Below are 22,560 nucleotides of genomic sequence, written 5' to 3' on the forward strand. Positions count from 1 at the left end.
ATTTGGTGCATATCATATGATCATATTTCTCGAAATTTTGCTGCATATTTTCCGCTCTCTAGTTATAAGTGTTAGTAGATAGTGCCTAGGATTAGTGGGGTAATAAATCATGTTGACAGGTGACGTTATCTTGACAGCTGTCAATCAAGATAACGATCTTAATGGATTTTTGACGTGTGCTGTCAATCAAGATAATGATCTTAATGGATTTTGATTACTCATAATTTAATTTTTATTCGCGAACGTAATTAAATTAATTATATCATTATTAAATTTAATTAGATCACTATGAATTTGATATCGGAATTAAATAATTTAAATTTAAATATATATTTTTAATTGTGTATTGCGGGTTGCATGCATATGTACATAAAGACGATAATGTTTTAAGATTACGCAATTGAATCAATGATTAAAATACTAATTACACCATCATTAATTCATTCTGAATATAATACGATTTGATGTGGGTTAATATCTGAAGCGTTTTGATAATTCTTTGATCGATTGCATTATTAACTAAAAATTAGATCGTAATGACCATTAGCCCGTGCCAATAGCTCAATAATGATGACGCACTCTATGCAAGCGACTCATCATCTACAAGCAGAGACTTGTTTCTGCATGTATTTTCTTGTTATACCCATTCTCCGAAGTCATTAATCACTAGCCCCACGGCAACATCTCATTATGATGTTTGTCCATTAGCTTTTTGTTATTAAAGACATACCGACGACGCACTTTTTGCAGACGAGTCATCATCTACAAGCACAGACTTGTTTCTGCATGTATTTTCTTGTTGTACTCCCTCTCCGAAGTCGTTAACCACTGTATATAAATAGAAGAAGGGTGATGAATACACATTTTACTCTTAGTTGTTGTGTCGCTTCAGCTGGTGTTTCGTTTTGCAATTCTACCAAGTGTCAGTTGTGTCTGATTGTTTGTTATTATTATTAGTTGTTGCAGTGCTAGTGTCTGTGTAAATAATAATAAGGTAAGTTATAATAACTCTGTTTTATTTATTAAAGGTTAGTAATTTTTTTTGTTTGTTTGTGTAGATAAACATGTACGGATTTAAACGTTCTGGTGATATTCCCGAAGAGTTGTCACAAGTCATCAAAAGGAGAAAGAAAAACACCAGTGCAGGTGTGGATCTTCACGCACAAGAAGAACGTTCCTTGGTTAACGTCGAAGACGCTGTACATACCAAACACCAAAACATGATGAAGAGCAATCCTCCTCTGAAAATGGAAACATCTGAAATCAGTCTCCCATCTTCTCCCGAGCCACCGCGTGCAATGGAGGGTGAATCTATGATAACTGTTGATGAATGGAACAATGTCGAGCAGTCAATCGATGCAGCGGCGAAAGCTTTGGAGAAAGAGAAGCTACGAAGAAAAGTAACAAATGAAAAGTATCGATTGGTTGATGAAACAATTTTACCATTGACTAGATCCGGTAGCAAATTTATAAGTATCGGTATGCAACCATTCAAGGATTACGAACCAGTAATCAAGATGTACAATCCGAGCCTCACAGCTGCAGCCGTTTTTAATCATCAAGAATTTATCGAATTTCTGGAGAAGCTGGAGCTCACAGAGGACAAAATTCGTGATATTCCGAAAGATGTGATGCTGTTCGAAACAAGGAAGTATGACGTTATTCTAAAGAAGGGGATGGTATTGCAGTTCAAATCAACAAGTGAAGAAGATGTATATCAATCTCTTTTTCTACAACACGCTACGATTGGAACTCTGTTGGCTCTAAAAGAATATTTCTTGGGGCATTTGAGACAGCGTGCATTTAAACAGAAGTTACTACCTGATTACGACCAATTTGTAACAAACGTTGCTTTACATCTGATGGAACATGGAAATAGTGATTCTGATAAAGGAGTGGACAAGGCTATCATCACAATCATCCAGGACACCTATGAACATGATCCGATGTTATACGACATGTGGATGAAGACACCTTATACTATAAAATCTCACATAGAAAAGAAGTTAAGCTATTTCACTCTACATAATGATTTTAATTGCCCCTCTGTTGTGTAAAATAAATAAATAAATAAATAAATAAATAAATAAAATGAGCAATCTAGTTTTTCTTATTATTATTGTTATATCACTTGTGCACAAAAGGTGTATCTCTATATGAAGTTGTACGTCTCAGTGAAATTCGCATTTTACTCTTTAACCTGTTGGAGAGAACAACTCTTTTACCTGATACAGAAAACAAGTTAAAATGGATTATCAATTCAAAGCACCTTTCACAGCAATAATAGCTGGTCCAACAAGTTGTGGTAAATCTCACTTTGTTCACAGATTTTTAAAGCACTTAAATTATTTGTGTGATACCGTTTTCAAAAAAGTGATTTGGTGTTACGACGAATGGCAGCCATTATATCAAGAATCGCAACTTTTTATCGAGTATCATCAAGGAATACCGGATATGTCCACATTTGATGGATCCGAACCGGTGCTTATGATATTAGACGACCTAATGCGTGAGACGAATGCAAGCATTGTGGATATTTTTACAAAAGGTAGTCATCATCGTCAAATTAGTGTATTTTACATAACGCAAAATTTATTTCACCAAGGCAGAGGCCAAAGAGATATATCTCTTAACGCCAATTACATAATATATTTCAAGAACCCAAGAGATCGCGCTCAGATCACTTATTTGGCTAGACAGATATTTCCCGAAAACGTAAAATTTATACAAGAGGTTTATAAAGATGCAACATCGAAACCTCATACGTATTTACTAATTGACTTAAAGCAGGACACACCAGATGATTACCGCATTCGGACGAATATTTTACCTGACGAAGAACCAACTTTTGTCTATTTGCAAAAAACACATAAAAATAGCAAGTTGCGATAAAAAAAATCATTTGGCTGTGAGATGTCGCGCACGTTACACAATAACGCTCCGCTTTTAAAATTTCTTCACAAAACAAAACCTCAATATAGAAAAGCAGTTTTAGCGTGTGCAGACAAGGAGTTAATACATTGCATATGTGAGTGTGCGCACAATACTTTATTAGGGAAAGTTCCTTTATCGAAAACGCAGAAAGCTAAGTTAGGGAAATATAAAAAAACTTTGCGTCAACTGGTTAAGCGACGAATTTCCAGAGGGGAAAAGAAAAAATTGTTAGTACAAAAAGGCGGAGCATTCCTACCATTGCTACTTGCTCCAATTATCTCTGGAGTTTTGGGAGGACTTTTGAATAAATAAACAGATAGATACATTCGTTTAACAATGGAACACGCTAAGAAAATGGTATTGGTAGATCCGTCGTTACTGGAGAAAATGAGCCAATTTCAAAAAAACGCACCCGATCCGATATCGCGCTTCGATCAAGAAATGCAATTAATATTAAATAAAAGAAACGACGACCGTGAGAAGTGGTTGTTGTACAATCAAATTCTTCAAAAATATTTAAATGTATTGAATCACACTCGAAGGCCTGTCGAACTACCCATGATAGAAGATTCGGTAAAACAAAAGAAAGAAATAGTTGACTCTGATGACGGTTTCCAAAATATTGTATCAGTTTTACCTAAATCGTGTTCAAGTAAAGCTTTGCTCTTACTTCATAAGTTAAAAGACGGCGGAGTGACGTGGAGTGACAACGGCGTCGTCAGTTTTGAAGGACGCAGTATAGAAGATTCGAATATAATCGATCTAGTGTATGACCTTGTACGGAGTAGTAGATCAACAACGGAACCCAAAGGTTGGGAGGAATTTGTAAACGTGCTCAAACAAGTAAACGTTCCACGTGTTTTAATTGCAAATCAGAAGCGATTACAACAACTTAATAAGATTTTATCAAGAGAACAGAGGTTAGACGCTGAAGAGCCAACGTCGACAGAAGTGGTCCCAGATGTTAAAAAAAAAAATAGCCGCATATCAGATGCTGTAACACCCGTATCAAGTTCAATTGGGAATAATACAACGAAATCTAAGAATCGACGAAAGATTAAGTGGTCACCTTATACGCCATGAGTATACCGGATATGCTTAATAGACGGTATTATACAACAACGGACCCTATCAGTTTTTCCGGAATAAATAAAATTCGTAAAGCCACAAACTTGCCGCATCAACGCATTCAGGATTGGCTCGAAAAACAAGACGCATACACCTTACATAAGCAAATTCGTCGCAAGTTTAAGAGAAATAGGTATTTAGTGACGAATATCAATGACTTATTTCAGGCTGATTTGATTGACATGAGAAAATTAGCATCGTATAATGATGGTGTGAAGTATCTATTGACTGTCATTGACGTGTTCTCTAAGTTCGCTTATGTCATACCGTTATACAGTAAATCTGGTTCTGATGTAGCTGCAGCTTTTGAAGAAATTTTTACCGAACAAATCCCGGGCAATGTACAGACCGATAAAGGAAAAGAGTTTTTAGCTAAAAATGTTCAAAAACTGTTTAAGAAGAACGATATAAACTTTTACGTTGCGAAAAATCCCGACGTAAAGGCAGCCGTTATTGAACGTTTTAACAGAACATTAAAATCAAAAATGTACAAATACTTTACTCATGCAAATACTTTTAAATACATAGATGTTTTACAAAATTTTGTCGTTTCTTACAACAATACCTTTCACCAAACTATAAAAATGGCTCCTGTTGACGTAAATTCCGATAATATCTTGGAAGTTTATCACAATATTAAAAATTCCACGTCGACTGTTAGCAAAAGAAGTCGTACGAAGAAATATAAAATTGGTGATTACGTTAGAATCGGTAAATATAAGCATGCGTTTGAGAAAGGTTATGAGACAAATTGGAGTGGGGAGATTTTTAAAATTACGGATGTAATAAATCGAGACCCTGTAGTATATAAAATCAGTGATATTATGAACGAGCCTATAGAGGGTGTTTTCTATCATCCCGAACTTCAAAGAATAAAGTACAACCCGGACGACGTGTTTCAAGTTGACAAGGTTTTGAAAAAGCGTTATAAAAACGGTCGCTGTGAAGTATTCGTGCAGTGGAAAAATTACCCGAAAAAATTCAACAGCTGGATCCCGATTGAAACTCTAACGCAAATATGAATAATTCAGACGAGTTTTATCTTACGCTCTTGTCTAATAGTTCCCTGAACTATTTTCCAAAAAATACATCGGCCAATTTTTGTACGCAACTTCCAAAAACTATACATTTAGAAGGAGAGTGGTGTGTTGGTTTATCAGAAATACAGTTACCGTGTTCATTTTTCACTGTCAACGATGGTGAAAATGTTATATATTGTGAATATAAAATTATCATTAAAAAGAAATCAAACAAAGCTGTCTTGGCTGGTTATTTTAACGATGAGAGACTATCGGCCTGGATAGATAGTAACGTATCGCGAGGGTATACATTAGAAAAATTGTTATCAAAATTTGAAAATCTGAATAAACCAATTGAAATACACGCTCACTATAAGACTAAGATAGATGCGGGTAACTACGAGTCAGTAGAGGGAATCTTAAAGGCGCTAAATGAGGTTAATATTTTGCAAAAAGATTGTGTTGAATTTCGACTAAACAATGGTAGTAAACGTATACATGTAGCGAGCTCTAGCACTGAGATGACTTCTTTAAGGTTATCGTCGAAACTAAGTTTACAATTGGGGTTCGAGCCCGATGTTAACATTCTGAATAAAATCTCTACATACCCTAGTAATATATTATTGGGTTTACCATCGCAACTGTTTATATACAGTGATATTATAGAACCTCAACTGATTGGTGATGTTTTTGCAAAAGTTTTGCGGATTGTAGTAGTGGATAACAACAAGTATACGTATGGTACGCATCGAGTACAGTTCTTTTCGCAGCCTCATTATACTCCTGTGCTAAAAAGAGAATTTGAACATATCGAAATTGATATAAGGACAGCTACTGGAGAGCGCACGCCATTTCAGTTTGGGACTGTGTGCGTGAAACTTCATTTTAAAAGAATATTATAATGACCTGTCATTACCACGATTACTACATAGGTCAGGCCGGTTCAGGTGTAGGATCCATTTATAAAGGCGCTGTTTACCAAAAAGGTCGAGGTTTTGGTAGTTTTTTAAGAGGATTATTTCGAACAGTTTTCCCGTTAGTAAAAAGTGGTTTGAAAACTATTGGTAAAGAAGCACTTCGTTCTGGATCATACTTCATCAACGACGTTGTAAACAACGTACCACCGAAAGAGGCATTCAATTCACGTGTATCAGAGAGTGTGGGTAATTTGAAACGCAAAGCAGAAACAAAAATCGACGATCTCGTCGGTTCAGGTGTTACAAAAAGACGTCGCCGCAAACAATCACGTCAGATGCGTTTGCCAGTCCGCAGAGTAAAGAAGTCGTCGCGATCGTCAGATATTTTTGATTGATTAATTTTTTTAATATTACGAGCAATGGCTTTTCTACATCCGCGAAGTTGTGAGTGCATTAAAACAGAATTGGATTTATTTGCTTTACCTTCAACACAAACCAGTATCGAGAGTGGGCAATGGATCGAGTACAAAACATTGTCAAGTATTTCAGACGATGCACCTTTAGAATTTATGATCAGCAGCGGCGATGAATATATTGATTTATCCCAAACGTTGATATCGCTTACTGTGAAAATAACTAAAGAGGATGGTACAAATCTACCCGACGACATTAACATTGCGCCCGTAAATAATATTTTACACTCTATGTTTAGTCAAGTCGATGTTTACCTAAATCAAAAACTAATTTCGCCGCCTAACAATACATATGCGTATAAATGTTACTTAGAAACACTTCTAAATTACGGACCAGCAGCCAAAAAATCACATTTAACATGTGGATTATGGTACATCGATACACCAGGAGATATGGACACGGCCGATGGAATAAAAAATATCGGCTTTAAAGCTAGGAATCATTTCACAAAGAAAAGTCAGCAAATTGATTTAATTGGTCACTTAAATTGTGATATATTTAATCAAGAAAAATTTCTGATCAACGGTGTCGAGCTACGTGTAAAGTTTGTAAGGTCTCGGAACAGTTTTGCTTTGATTGGAGCTGATGGTACTACGGGTAAAGTGAATATTGTGGATGCAACACTGTTGGTAAGACGTAATAAAATAAATCCAACTGTCATGTTAGCTCATGCCAGAGCTTTGGAGATGACAACTGCCAAATACCCTATAACGAGAACCGAAATAAAAGTTTTAACAATACCGCAAGGGGTCCAAAGTAAAACACTTGACAACATTTACTTGGGGCAGTTACCTAAACGATGTACTGTAGCGTTCGTTTCCAATAGAGCTTTTAATGGGGACTTTACACTAAACCCCTTTAACTTTCAACATTTTGATATGAATTATTTATCGTTATGTGTTGACGGTCAGCAAATACCCAGCAAACCTTTACAACCCACCTTTAACGGACATAGCAAGAAATTTATCAACATGTATCATACGTTATTTTCTGGTACCGGAATTCATTTTATGAACGAGGGCAACGGACTTCGCAGAGAAGACTACCCCAACGGTTATTGTATCACTGTGTACGACCTAACACCCGATCTATCTGGAGCGTCACCATTACATTGGAATCTGATTAAAACCGGTAGCTTACGTTTAGAAGTACGATTTAATACTGCTTTAACGGAGACAATCAACTGTTTAGTGTACGGCGAGTTTGATAGCGTTATAGAAATTGACAAAAAGCGTAACATCATAATCGACTACGGAAGTTAAAATGTGCCGTCGAAGGACTGTATGGTTATTTGTTGTGTAGCTGTTGACCTGTTAGCATCGAAAAATGTGTGTGTTGTTTCTTGATTACCAAGGCTTCTTGATTGAAAGAAAGAGTTTCTTCATTAAAGAATTGGCAATTCTTGATTTTCGTAAATCAGAACCAGAACATTACCTGTTTAAACCACCCGAAGACATTTCAACTTTACCGCATAGTTATCAGAAGCAAGCAGATTGGGTAACAAAACACTGCCACGGTATTTCATGGTGTGCGGGTGGCGTCGCATATGAAGAAATACCTAATATTTTAACAAAATTGTCGGAGATAGATTGTTGTGTTTATGTAAAAGGATTAGAGAAAAAACGGTATATTTCTAAACTGTTACCGAAGAATGTTATCGTAAACATAGAGGACGAACTTGACTGTATACCAACGGTGAAAAAGTTACCCGAACCAAAAGTTTGTGACTATCATCGTGATTTAACCAACTTTAACTGTGCTGTACAAAACGTACAAACCCTAAAAGAAATATACAATGAATACTATGCAAATCAAGTCTTGTCTATCGAAGATACAGAAGTTGAAGAGGTGTCATGTTCTTGTTTCTGCTAGCAATACGCTTCCATTTTATGTTAGCAAACCATCATTCATCGTTGTGAACGAAGATCCCGACTTCATGCCAGGCAGTCACTGGGTGGGTATTTATATAGATAAATACGGATATTCATATTTTTTTGATTCGTTTGGACGGAATCCTAAGGGGACTATTTTAAATTTTATACTGAGGAATAGTCTTATGTACACTTACAACACTAAACAAATTCAACATCTGATGTCGGATGTTTGTGGAAAGTATTGTATATTGTTCCTTTTAAATTACGCCCTTGGTAATAATGTAGATCAATTTATAAATATGTTTAGCAGTAGTTACAAAAAAAACGATGTTATTTGTGCAAAACTTTTTAAACAGTATTTTAAATAAATTTTAGCCTTTCTCTAAAATTGTCTTTTATTTTATTCACACACCAAACACAAAGAAAACACGGGCTGCGTGAGGCGCGGCGAGGAGGGCGGGCGGCGGGCGGCGGGGCGCGGGCGCGGGCGGGGCGCGGACGGCGGGGCGCGGGCGCGGGCGCGGGCGCGGGCGGGGCGCGGACGGCGGGCGCGGGCGCGGTCGGGGCGCGGACGGCGGGGGGCGCGGACGGCGGCGAAAAAAAAAGTGTATGAATGAAAAACAATATTTATTTCACAATTTTTAGTAAATACATCATTTCGCAAATAACTACGTACAAATAAACATCCAAACTTACATTTAACGGTACAAAAAAAAAAAAGAAAAATGTATACACATATAATTAAAAAAACATTATTCCAGGGATGTACATATTATTATTGCTAAAATACTAAAGCGCTCCTTTGTACCCGTACGGGAGCGTATCGTACGAATTGCTTAACCTACGACGTTTAGTATAGTTTACTCTATACTTTTTTGTTGCGTCTTTCGTTAATATATTAAAAAATTTATCTTTAAAAATTTGTTTATCGATTACTTCGACCACGTTTGGAGCCTCTTTATCCAGAATCATCGATTTTAATACGTTAAAATTAACTTTTTGATTATTGGAGTAGTGTAGAGTTATACCCTTCACCTTACACACTGGCTCAATTATCCCTTTGTTAGCATTCAAGAATTCATAGGCGTAATTTTTAGGTCCGCCGCTCACAAATTCCGTAATGTAACTACCTGGACCATAATCAGCTAATTCGTCGGTTAGCTGGCCTAAAAAGTCGCCGGTATCAGGTACCCATTCGTCTGGTTTGGCAGTGAAGAAAACACTGTCAGTGTCGTAATATAATACTCGTCGTCCCAACTTTTCCAAAAAATGATAAAGAACTAATCGTGCCGAAGCAGTAGTATAACTAGCGATAGCTACATTAGTGGTGCTAGAAGCCAATATATCCTCCTCCACGCGCTCCCAATTTACTAGGAGTACTTCAGGGTTGATAACGGTTAAGTTATTGACGCAACGACCGGGTGATGCAAACATTTCGAACAGCTTGTAAGGCTGATCAATGATAGCAGTCTGCTGCAGATTTTGTCTCTGCCCGAATTTGCCCCAAAATGAATTGAGCATTAATTTGGCCAAGAAACGTAACCCTGGATTCTTGCATATTTTGTTTTTTTCTAATTTAACCCCCTCACGATCGTAATACTCGCGAATGTAGTTGTCTTTCTCGTGTTCTGTATTACACCATGTAGGCCACCCGCTACACTCTTGCTTTATTTTTAAAAACGTGTTTACGTACTCCGAAAACAACCCACCTGTTTTAGTTTCTGGGTCGTATTTTACGGTGTCGTATTCCCATATTTCAAAAATTTCGATAATTCTGTACTTTAACTCCAAAGCCTTACGCAACTCGTCTGCAACGAAAGTACCCGTAAACTGACGCTGTCCGTCGTTGTGCGGGCAATCTTGTTCATACAGGGTTTCAACACACGTTTTGCAAAGAGGAAAAGTTAATTTACCATTACATTTGTACGGCAGAACAGGGTGATACAACGAAACAGGTGGTAAAACAATACATTTAATAAAACCATGGACTTTGTTTAGATCGACTTTTACGCATTCTGGATGGCCGACATGAATGGCTGTAGGATGACCGACAGGGTACCGACCGTACTTGTTTACGTACGGGTACAACGAGCAAACATCGAAATACAGTATTCTCTCGCCTGGTTGACATTTGTAATATAACTGTGACGCGTTCGTACGACCACCGTAAAAACTGTCGCGCGGATTGAGGGGTGTGTTTTTTGAAAATAAATGATTATCTACAAACTGCTTTAGTTCCCGGTTTTCCGTTATTTGTTTACGAAAATCACACTCCCATATTACATTCAAATTATAGCCGTTATTTTTGATGCGTTCGTTTTTAAATATAGTTCGTTCATACCGCGTAACCATCAGCTCATTTCTGTCGGCCAATTCAGAATCAAAATCGGGAAAGCATCTAGGGCACCCATGCCAGAAGCATCCGGAAAATTCAAAAACGGTGTTTGTTTCGCTGCAAAATCCGTCGACCACGATATTTTCTCGCAAACGAACCTCTGGACCATTTCCAGCGTGCTTAATTCGGCATTGCAATGTATACTCTTGCCATAGTAACCAAGCTATCGCTATCTTACTATGCCGATCCCTACCTCTATAACCCCCTGTAGGTATAATACCTATTGTGTTGGGTTTTAAAAAGTTTCTCCTAAATACGAGATTACATGATGACGCAATAGTTATACACTCTAACAAAGGGTCTACATTACAGCTCTCCGTAAAACATTCGCGAAATTTCAAACACCCTCTCCTCAAAATATCAACATCGGATACACAATATTTTATTATCTCATTTTTCATGGTGAATACATAATTATCGGCAACTTGCCGACGATGCCAGTCCATGAAATCTCTGCGTTCGTTCTTTTTCATGACATCACAACCGTAATACTCGACTGATGGTATGTCTCCGGTGTAATTTTGATTCTCTAACGTGTTGAAATAATGAGGAAAATATCCTTTACCACCTTCTAATTTAAAAGTTTTAGGAAATGACGCCAGTGGTAGCTGAATAAAATTCAAACTGTCTATGAACCGTATCGAACCACCGCATGTTATCGATAATATTTTCATACCTTGCTTTATAACTTTTGGCTGCCAGCGTGATATATTCGAAAAAATGTGTTGTAGTATAAAAGCTCCGTCGAAATTTTTCATGTTGTGTGCAATGGCTGTCACAGCGAAAATCTTTGACATTTTGGCAATGTGTTCCATGAGCTGTGATACAGGCTCATTATTAAAAATGTATTGGCGTTGACCACATACACCACAATTTTCGCTCATATCATCGTTCGACAAGCACTTTTTACATATTTGCTGCGTTACACATAGATTTGGTTCATGCAGAAACAATTTTTCACCAATTTTTTTCTCTTGTCTCGTTTCAAAATCAAAAAAGATGAAAAGAAAATTATTATTTCTACCAAAATGTGCTTCATTGTTGTTACGCGTAACTTTGCAAGGGTGCATGTAGCAATCGTGCCTAATATCCTTATCCTCTTTGCATGTGTTACAAAATTTTTTTCCACACTTGTGAGTACTCTTTTTTTTGTTTTTTGGTGTAATCTCGGCGTGACAAGTACTACAACGCTTTATACGATCGCAAGTCTTGGCTTTTTTATGTTTATTTAAACAAATCTCCCCTTTAAAAACCCTGTTACACATATTACAACTTATTACATTTGGGTCGTCGTTACATGGAGGCGACGTTAGGCAACACGGGCATTTAAACGGACAATTTTTATGGCGTTCTTGCTGGGAATACTTCGTCAGACAATATTCGCAGAAAAATCGCGTTGCGAATGCACCAGTCAAACTTAAAATTACATTATAATGTTGATCTTCCAATAAAAGGTTAATCCTCGGCTTGTTGATATTATAATCCCCTTTAAAATATACCGACGTTCCGTCGCGTTTATTATAAACAACTATTATATAATCTTCTTTAAAGTAATTTTGAAACCGCTGAATTTCAGCGTGTCCGCCCCCATGTGTTATATCAACATTTACTCTTTGACAAAGTGCCTGAGCTAGATTTAGCAAATCTATTTTACCCTTTTTTGTTTTAAATTTCTGTAGCACCTTTCTATTGCAACCGTTAGCCGTATACTCAATAGCAACAATTAGAGACGCCGCTAGGCAAAAATTGTTCACATCCACAACAAAAATGCTGTTTTTTGCGATACAAAATTCTTTAAAATTCACGCACTTACCATCCAGTGCGGAAAATCCTCTACCTAGTGGCATATCAATCACATCTATGCGGATAGTCATCTTATCGTTAGCGAAAAAGCTAGCGTTGCTTTGAATGATAGCGCTAATGATGTCCATCACCACGTCCGCGCTCAGCTGTGATAGTCTTCGAAAAGAAATTCCGGCAGGTTTGTCTGGAAATTCTTCATTTTCGATGACCACTCCAATCATGCTGGTGGGTTGAAATCCACGGGTAATATAATCAAGTAACTCTTGAAACGCATTCTGAAACAAACGTAAATTTTAATATTTATTTATTTATTTTTTTTTGTATAAAATACCTTCAACCAATTTTGTGGTATCTCGTCATCGTTCACATCTTTAAACGAAAATTCCATCCGTCTTGCCGTTAGCCCAAATTTACGTATGAACGCCTCACACTCGCCTTTTTCATTGAAATATTTGTGATCTCCGTTTACTGCGAAATAATAATAGTTATTATTATTAATGATCACTTATTTATTAATGTTATTATATTCTATTACCTGTATCGCTTCTTTCCCCTGCACCTCTTTGAACATCTGATGTTTCACTTTCGTCACCTTCTGTAGCCCCTAAAACGTTCCGTATTATTAGCTGTTATGAATAAATGTTCATTTTCAACATACCTTTTGACCATGTCGATGTCGATACATTTACTACGCTAGCTTCTTCTTCATCGACATCAGTTGATTGCGTTTTGTATGAATTATTATTACTGGTGCTATTGTTCGAAAAAGTCGCATTCACGACAGCCTTATCGCTGGACCAACTAGCATCAGGTGAAGATTGATGGGCAGTAGCAATGCGAGATTCATGCTCTATAAATGAGCGAAATTGGTTTTCCAAGTTATTCTTCTGTTGAATCTCGACATTATTGATGCACCCGTCCTTCTCGGCTTCGAAAATTTCTGTTAAAAAATAATAATATTATTTAGAATTTTTTCTTAAATCAATTAATTAATTAATTTAGGATATCAGCTATTATCAACTTACCCAATTGTCTTATTCTTCCTAACAAAAGACCATATGACTTTCGATCGTTGTTGTCCAAAACCGCATCCTTATATATAATTCGATTATTTATATGATCCCGCACAGTTCGCAGAATTTTCAAATTTTCAAAAAAACCACTCGCGAACATCGTAAATATTTGAACAATCTGCAGGGTTTGCAAAAATTCTTCAAATCCTGTATTCATTTTGCGTTGACACAATCACAACTATCACAAATTAACGTTCACTATCACAAACCGTAGCGGCAGACACAATTTTGTCAAAACTAAAAAAATATAATTCTACAATAGGCAAACAAGGTAATATATAGAAAAAACCAATGAGGGTGGGGTAAAAAAAGTGGTAGGAATCAGATAAACCCTATTGGCATTTATCGAGAGCTAAATGGTACATGCGCCGTTTACCCATGACTCAATACACGGAAATCTGTATCCGAAATAACTGTCGAATTAGTTAAATCGTCTGAAAAACGAAGATGCCAAAAACCGTCGACTTGCCCTTCGCAGATTTGCGGTAATGCACTCCGGCGCCTATTTTCTATTACTCTAGACTGAAAGGTTTTCTTATCATTGCTTGACATCAAATATTTCCGTCTTTGCAAGTCGCGACAGGACTTACAGTGACTGTGTCATCTTAAATTGACGAAAAAATGAAAGATGCCATAAACGTCGACTTGTCCATCGCAGATACTTAAAACTATTTGCGGTAATGCACTCCGGCGCATATTTTTCTATTACTCTAGACTGAAAGGTTGTCTTATCATTGTATGACAACAAATATACCCGTCTTTGCAAGTCGCGACAGGACTTACAGTCACTGTGCCATCATTTGGGGATCTGACTAAGTGGCTGGGTAGTGAAACATTTCTATGTAAAGTCATTTCTTCAAAAATATTTAAATGTACGGAACAATGTACATTGTCGGCTTAGTTAAATCATCTGGAAAAAGGTACTCACCGACGTCTCAGGCATTTAAAAGGGGTAATGCAATATTGGCGCCTTCTTTGTTAGTATAGACAGAAAACTTATCTTAACTTTACATCATCTACTTCTTTAAGTGCATAAGTAATTGTCTCTGCAAGACCTTAGAGGACTTAACATTCTCTGTGTGATTACCTGCGAGAAGGTATTAGCATAGTGGCGCCCAATGTTACTCACAAAGAAAATTTAACTTTCGGCAAAATTGTAAGACTCGTACCTACCTGTCGTTACCCTATCCCTCCCTTTGTCATCCCTCTGAAAAATTAGTTTTACTTTAAACTTTAGAAAATACAGACGCTCTTATTCATTCAGCTTCGTAGTACCGTGTGTTATTCCTGAGAACGATATGGCCAACAGTAAGTTTTTAAGAATGTAATTTATTCTCATTTCTTATAAGTTTTTTTCTTTTTTTCTAGATCTGTGCATTATATTATTTTCCATCAGGCGGAAGGCCCCGTCTAGAAATGATCTTCGCAAAAGATTTATATGTCGGTTTTGTGCAAAAAACCATAAAGGACCAATGTGGATAGGCCACATCCATACGTTGGCGAAGGTATATTGCGCTAGGTGCAATGTACAAATTGTAACAAGTCGGAGATTCGTTTGCCAAGGTAGACAGCTTGGATTCACGGGCGGTAGATTCAACTACACCCACTTCGTCAGAGAGCGATATTATCCACTATCGGATGAAGAAGACGACGGCGACAGTGGTGTAGAATTGTGATGTGTGTAACTATATGTATGTATATAAATATAATTATTATTATTATTAATATGTAAACCGGCTGTTCGGTAATAAAAATATCTATTTAAATTTAAATTATTTAAATTCTATATCAAGTTAACACTGATCTAATTAAATTTTAATAATGGTATAATTAATTCAATTACGTTCGCGATTAAAAATTAAAGTGGTTAACGACTTCGGAGAGGGAGTACAACAAGAAAATACATGCAGAAACAAGTCTGTGCTTGTAGATGATGACTCGTCTGCAAAAAGTGCGTCGTCGGTATGTCTTTAATAACAAAAAGCTAATGGACAAACATCATAATGAGATGTTGCCGTGGGGCTAGTGATTAATGACTTCGGAGAATGGGTATAACAAGAAAATACATGCAGAAACAAGTCTCTGCTTGTAGATGATGAGTCGCTTGCATAGAGTGCGTCATCATTATTGAGCTATTGGCACGGGCTAATGGTCATTACGATCTAATTTTTAGTTAATAATGCAATCGATCAAAGAATTATCAAAACGCTTCAGATATTAACCCACATCAAATCGTATTATATTCAGAATGAATTAATGATGGTGTAATTAGTATTTTAATCATTGATTCAATTGCGTAATCTTAAAACATTATCGTCTTTATGTACATATGCATGCAACCCGCAATACACAATTAAAAATATATATTTAAATTTAAATTATTTAATTCCGATATCAAATTCATAGTGATCTAATTAAATTTAATAATGATATAATTAATTTAATTACGTTCGCGAATAAAAATTAAATTATGAGTAATCAAAATCCATTAAGATCATTATCTTGATTGACAGCACACGTCAAAAATCCATTAAGATCGTTATCTTGATTGACAGCTGTCAAGATAACGTCACCTGTCAACATGATTTATTACCCCACTAATCCTAGGCACTATCTACTAGTGTTTATACCGGGTGTCTGGAAAATGGCGGATTAACTCTCCGCTACCCTCTTAACAATCAACTGGTGAGTCTGGGAAAAATAGTAAAAAAAATCCTTCGCACATTTTGGTGAAGTTATACTGATTTTAAAATTGGTTCTTTTGCTACGTTTAAGAACTAAACAACTCATTCATTATCAGAATAACTAGTATTAAAACTTTTAGTTAATATTTTTCTTGCCCATGACCATGTTTAATTACCATTTCAGTTAGAATGCACAAAGATATGGCTGTATTATTTTTGTAATAATTTGATAAAATTCCATTTGACAACAATGTTTGCCTGATATAAAGCGAAGGTGGATTTCAGTCACCATCGTTACTAAGAAACCAGAAAGTAAGACGGAGGTATTCACGCATTGGGTGTGCACAGTGTTGCCAATTTTACTTTTATAAAATCACGTTTTTTTCGTAATCTATATTATAGAGAATTTTTTTATTATTTTTTTGGGACTCCCGAAACCCCCGTATATAAGGTATTGAAGAGTTAATCCACCATTTTCCAGACAGCCGGTATAGGAAGACTCGAAAAAATTAATGATAAAAACACTTTTTCTTTCGATTAAATCAAAACAGATTACCTCATTTTCTCTAAACAGTACTGCTATCCAAATTAACTTGAAACAATACTGTTACGAAATAAACCCATACGCCGGCCCGGTAGGACGCCTATGGTTTCTAGTGTGTACGGCGACGATGACTCATTGTCGGTGATGGCGGGCGGAAAAAAGCCTGGAAGTGGATGTCGCGACGAGTGTTCGAGAACAAGCCTAGAAGCGGTGACGGAGACCTTCCAGAAGGACGGCGCGGCTGTTTAAATGGGAACCACCATCGGGAGCAGTTAGTGTAGTCCAGACAACGAGAGCTGAATTCAGTTAACAAGTCGAGTCCAACGAGTGTCGAGAAAACCCAGTGAAGTTGCGCCGGAATTATTTTGTACATAATCGCTGCGTGATTAGACGTGTAAATTTGAGCTACTAAGAAATAATTTGTTGAGTTTAATCCACGTCGATTTTAAACCCGTCCAACGTAACATTACTCATAATATACTCCTTTATAATTATATAACATAATTAAATTTTATAATTTATCTAAGAAAATAGCCTTGTTAATTGGTTTCACTTTGCACCTTAACAGTGAAGCTTCTACATTTTCAATTTGAACAATCACTAAGAAAAACCTTCAGATATTTTAGGTTCAACATAGTTTTGGTGGAATACAATATGTATGAGTATTAACACTACAAAACTGGCAGAAATTTTTATTATTGTTCATAAAGTTTTACTAGAAATTTATATTGTGAAATACTCTACTGTCTGTGCTTTAATAATGTGGTTATATTTTTGATCTTATTCATACGGGTTGTTGCAAAGAAAGCACAGCTTTTTCAGTGTATGTGTTACTTAGGATGCCTGATACACTTTACAAAAAAGTAAAGCAATATTATACTAATCTAAATTACTCACTATGAATTGTGGCTAAGCCATACTTCTAACTATAGCTTACAATATGCAAATTCTTTGAAACTTCTGACGCTAATGACTTTTTTATTAACTACGATGGTTTGCCTGCCATTTTAAACTGTCTCTTTAGTGATTTATGAAGAAGACTTTAAAATACTACCTACAAAAAATTATGCACCAACCGTAATATTTTTTATTCGAAACCCTAACGAGAGAAAACAGTGCTAAAAAACTAACCATAATCTTGGTGAAATTCAGATTCTTCGTTATTACTATACTTTCTTCTTATAGTTTCATTTATAACACATACTATAAAATTAAGGTAAAACTAAAACTAAAAAAATTACAATAGAAATGCTCTGATTACAGGCTTTTAATTTCCAGTTTACTCTCGTTGTCATTTATTTTAAAGAAACATTAACGAATTTTCATTCTCCCTTTTTTTGTGGAAAATATATTTCAAGTTTCGATGTGAGCCCTTACAGCCACATCTTGCTCACCGGAAAGCCGTCAAATTGTTCGATAAATCCTCTAGTAAACCTGATACTTGCGCCTTTAAAATATATGATCGTAATAAATGAAACAAATTGACCAATAATTGTCCGGAATGTTTCATATATACGTTATAACTCCAGCTACCAAAATTGGATTAGGTTCGATATATCTCTGTATTATATCCATAACAGATTTTTATTGTGTGGCTTATTACTTGCGCGCCATATATTACAATTTGGTTTATTATGGGGCCCGCAAAAAGCATTCTTTAGAACAGCAATTAGTAGTTATAAGTGTCAAATTATCTGCATTACTTAAGTCATGAATCACTTTCGAATTTATCTAGTAAGTATATATTAGTGAAGATTAAAATGGATTAAATAGTGAATCAAACTGAAAATTAAATCTATTCGCATAGTCCGAGTGATGGTAGAATAGCTTCCTTTTTCATAAGATTTATTGATGTTTGCTAGGGGAAGCTTTTTGTGGGGTTGTATGTTTTTCTACGCTTTGGTTAGCGCTGTCAATAACGTAGTCTAAATTAAGTAATGAAGGAAACGCAGACTATATTTATTTAAATGTGAAAATGAGTAATAGTATACGTAAACGCTTAATTTAAAGGTGAAAATGCGTAACAACGTTAGACATAAATGACAGCTATATTCAGCTATTGATTATATGTATACTACTATTTTCTTTTCTCATTTTAAGTTAATTTTTTTTTAATTTTGTTGCTTTCTGTTTGTTTAACTTTGTCTCTGACATGAACATGTTATGGTTTCGTTTATTATAATAACAAGTTTCCACTGTTTATCTAATAGTTAGACGATTTGTTTTCTCTTTGGTTGTTTTTTGCTATTTTTCGTGATACACGATTCTTATTTTTTGCTTAGATTTTCTCTTGAGTTTTGACTATTACAAACGACTACAAAGTCATAGCTCGTTGTAAGTTTAGTGTTTGTATTGATTTTTACGTCTTATCTTATTCCAAACGTAATAAATTAATTATGAGATATTTTTTTAACAATGTCGTTTTTGATTTCGTATGCTTCCGTAAGTACGCAGAAGGTACATTTACACTCATTTTGAATAAGCTTAAGGTTTTCCGTCCAGTCAGTATATATTACATATTCTCTTACAATAAGATTTTCTAAACTTCAAGAAACAGCTCTCTAGGGGTAAGCATAAACTTTAAACGAGGGGTCGCTATGCCCTGCAGGTCATCGAAAAGTCCACTAAAAATGGGTAGTAAATTTCTTTTTTAGTAGCAAGGTTACTGAGAAAGTATATGTCACTTTATTAATTCCTCACAACGGGTTTATTAATGGTATGGTAATTGTTAAAGTACTCATATATACGTTGTTTTATTAATTATTAATAAGAATCCAGTGCATTTCAGTGTTACCACTTTTGGAAACTTGTTTTACCTGCAGACCATTTAAAGTCTCAAAAATATTACAGTTTCTTAAAACAACCTCCAGTCAATACACTTCGACTCATAAAAAACCTAACCCAAAGCACAGCATCAAAGGTTAGTTTTAAAATGCAGCTTCAGGTGCCCCTTAAAAAAGCTTTTTTTTTCTAAAGCACTTGGACTCCAAGCCCTGTTTTCCTCTTGAATGTTATTAAGATATTTTAGCATAAGAAAATTCACTTCCTTTCATCTGCGAGTAGACTCATGATGATTTCCTAAATCATGAGCGAAATTGTATATTATCCTCATCAACTTCAATAACTAATGATAAATTAAATAAACACAAAGCGTGTGCTCCCAGCCATGTTTATCACTGCTGTTTGATTACATTGCTCATTCCTTGTTTTCAAGAGTTTGTTCAAAGCATGAAATATATAAACAGATATACTGTAAAAGAGTTTTTACACAAAATATTATTGTAACACTACCGGGTTATTTGTTATCTGTTCTTTTAGATACTACATATACAAAACTAACGTTTCGAAGAAAACAAAAAAAAACTGGGAAAGAATCTTTCCGTCTTTCTTAATTTACCCGTTTACAGTTTTGTTACTGAATCGAGACACGCGATATAGAAGAATGGCAGACTGAATTTTACACAATGCTGGCACTTTTCATGAAAATCAGTATTTGATACAATTAGTATAAGATGGTGGAAAATACATACAGTAAAATATATGTAAAGAGGTAGAAAATCTTTTCCCTGAGGGACAATCATTTGAACAAGTCCAGTTTCTTATAATTAGACATAAAATTGATTTTGTTTTATTTTTTTACGATAATCCCTGCAAATTTAAATAAAAATAAGACTGGTTTATTAAAATATAGGTAAAGTAGCCCTTATGCTGTATGTTTTAAATACAATTCTCTTATGTTGGTGAAATGTAGTTTAGCGACTTAGTAAACCCCACAAAGTGAAAAGTGCATCTACGTCTTTCTATGGGGTTCGGTATAAACATGATTTGCATATGAAGGACCGTAGGCAGGCATAACCTAATGTCCGGCGAGGCTTTTCTCCGGGAAGTAGCTGTTTCCGTGCACTGGTTGTTCCCCACACAACGCGGAAGTACGATCTTTCAGCAGAGTGTGATTACTGAAGTCTACAGCTACCCAACGGGTTACCTAGCTTTCGGTGCAAACAATGTTTGCAAGATTTCTTTAATACAATGTGTAGGTATAATAATTCTCATACGTGCAATGCAACACAATAACAGCAGTACATCGTTTATTGAACCACAAGTTAACTCTAATTACCTGTTTATTATTTTCGTGGTAACAGTAACCCTACAGGTGTGAGTTAAATTTCATAATTTTGTTGTATAATTTTGAATTTTCTTCCAAAAGTAGAGGTGCAGTAAGAATTTACAAGTATGAGAGCGTATTATTTTTAAAATGTTTCCAAAATTTCACAACTATCAGTCCAGTAGTTTCGGAAATTACCTGGTTAATAAAATCCACAACATATTATCGACGAACGACAGAGGGCCAAACGGATATACTTAGGAGATCTACTAGTTTTTCATAAATTATGGATTTTACAAAAACTGCACAAAGTGATCTATCCAACTTTCTCTTCTTGATTGCCGAAGACTTAAAAAAATATTTGGGTTGTTTTTTATAGCATTACACCTCTCAATTATCCGATTTCTTCATTTCTACTGGAATAGTGTCCATTAATATTTCAAAATGGTCCAATATATAAAAATCCAAGATTTAAGTCTGAAGATGAGTAGTTTTACTTTACTTTTACCACCCTGTAAGTAAATAATTCCGTAAATTTTTGTGGCATGTTTAGTAAACACCCTGTATAATTCATTCAACTACGTTTATTACGGTCGATTCCTGCATGCGTGACTTATGAATCCGTGTTGAGGTTTTCCCCTAGGCAATTTTACAAATTAAAGTAGAATATGCAAAACCGAATGCTCTGAAATCTTGCAAAAGTTTTGAGGTTTTAGGAAGCACGATAAATCTTTAATTATAATTTACTCGTTTATGATCTCCTCAAAAAAAGAATGGCGTCATCGTACAATTTTGTCGAATAAATATTTAAATTTTTAAAATAACATGCGCGATTTATGAATTCGTGAGTTTTTACCATTGGTGTCTAGATTTTCGGGAGAAAAATTAATTAATTAATTAATCAATTAATTAGTCTTAGTCATCTCCTTTGGAGAGACAAAATAAATCAATTTCATTTTCTTTAACGCAAATGTCGTCGCTGAATGTCCTAATAGTCGAATAAATTCTTTCAAAGTATAAACATTAAGTTCAGCAGCCGAAGTTTGGCACGTACTGACAAATTGAGAATACATTTTTTCCAGCGCGTCCTTGGAATTCTCCCCCTCGTGGCACAGGGGCTGCACGGATTTTTACTTTACAGAGGTACTATTTAGTACAAAACAAAAATCTCAAAATCCAACTTCATAATTTTTCAAAGAAGGGGAGTTTACTATAATTCAAGGACGAGAAAAGCGCTATTAAATAACCTTTGACCATTTTTTTTACTTCGGTGAAAATGTCACATTAATAAAATCAATAGGTCTTCGGTGGAAGAACTTAAAATATGTATGGTTACATGCTTGGTACACCGAACATACTGTTGTCACTGCAAATTATTGACGTGCTAACTTAGTCTAGGATATGGGGTACATCCCCTTTGAATGTTTTTCATTTGTATTTCAGTATTTAACATGAAAATCTTATTCGTATTCAAGACTTTAGTGACTAAATTCGACTCTGTCTAAAATATTCCAAATAAACATGAGCGAATGCGGTGGAATCGGATAAGAATATACCACGGCCAATGGATCTGCCCCTGGAGCTTGCGACGTCTCCTAGGTACGACTATA

General features: G+C 35.6%; 4 protein-coding genes across 5 annotated transcripts in view; 2 read left to right on the forward strand and 2 right to left on the reverse strand.

Moving 5' to 3' along the window:
• The window catches only part of LOC135124656 (zwei Ig domain protein zig-8-like), a 289,793-nt gene that overhangs the window by 95,697 nt on the left and 171,536 nt on the right, over positions 1 to 22,560 (reverse strand). The gene's annotated exons all lie outside the window — the stretch shown is intronic.
• Positions 451 to 2,057, forward strand: LOC135124507 (uncharacterized). The gene is made up of 2 exons (XM_064049619.1): positions 451 to 994; positions 1,059 to 2,057. The coding sequence occupies exon 2, from the start codon at positions 1,065 to 1,067 to the stop codon at positions 2,055 to 2,057; it is 993 nt and encodes a 330-aa protein (XP_063905689.1). The 5' UTR covers positions 451 to 994; positions 1,059 to 1,064.
• LOC135124508 (uncharacterized) lies at positions 9,136 to 13,779 on the reverse strand. The gene is made up of 5 exons (XM_064049620.1): positions 13,570 to 13,779; positions 13,203 to 13,484; positions 13,080 to 13,148; positions 12,876 to 13,012; positions 9,136 to 12,819 (listed from the first exon to the last, which is right to left on the reverse strand). The coding sequence occupies exons 1-5, from the start codon at positions 13,772 to 13,774 to the stop codon at positions 9,136 to 9,138; spliced, it is 4,377 nt and encodes a 1,458-aa protein (XP_063905690.1). The 5' UTR covers positions 13,775 to 13,779.
• Positions 13,714 to 15,383, forward strand: LOC135124653 (uncharacterized). Its single transcript, XM_064049883.1, has 2 exons — positions 13,714 to 14,925; positions 14,986 to 15,383. Exons 1-2 carry the CDS (start codon positions 14,916 to 14,918, stop codon positions 15,291 to 15,293), a joined length of 318 nt encoding a protein of 105 aa, XP_063905953.1. The 5' UTR covers positions 13,714 to 14,915; the 3' UTR covers positions 15,294 to 15,383.

The sequence above is a fragment of the Zophobas morio genome, unplaced genomic scaffold, assembly GCF_036711695.1.
Source record: "Zophobas morio isolate AGI-343-1 ecotype UQ-CSIRO unplaced genomic scaffold, CSIRO_AGI_Zmor_V1 ptg000007l, whole genome shotgun sequence".
NCBI classification, from domain to species: domain Eukaryota; kingdom Metazoa; phylum Arthropoda; class Insecta; order Coleoptera; family Tenebrionidae; genus Zophobas; species Zophobas morio.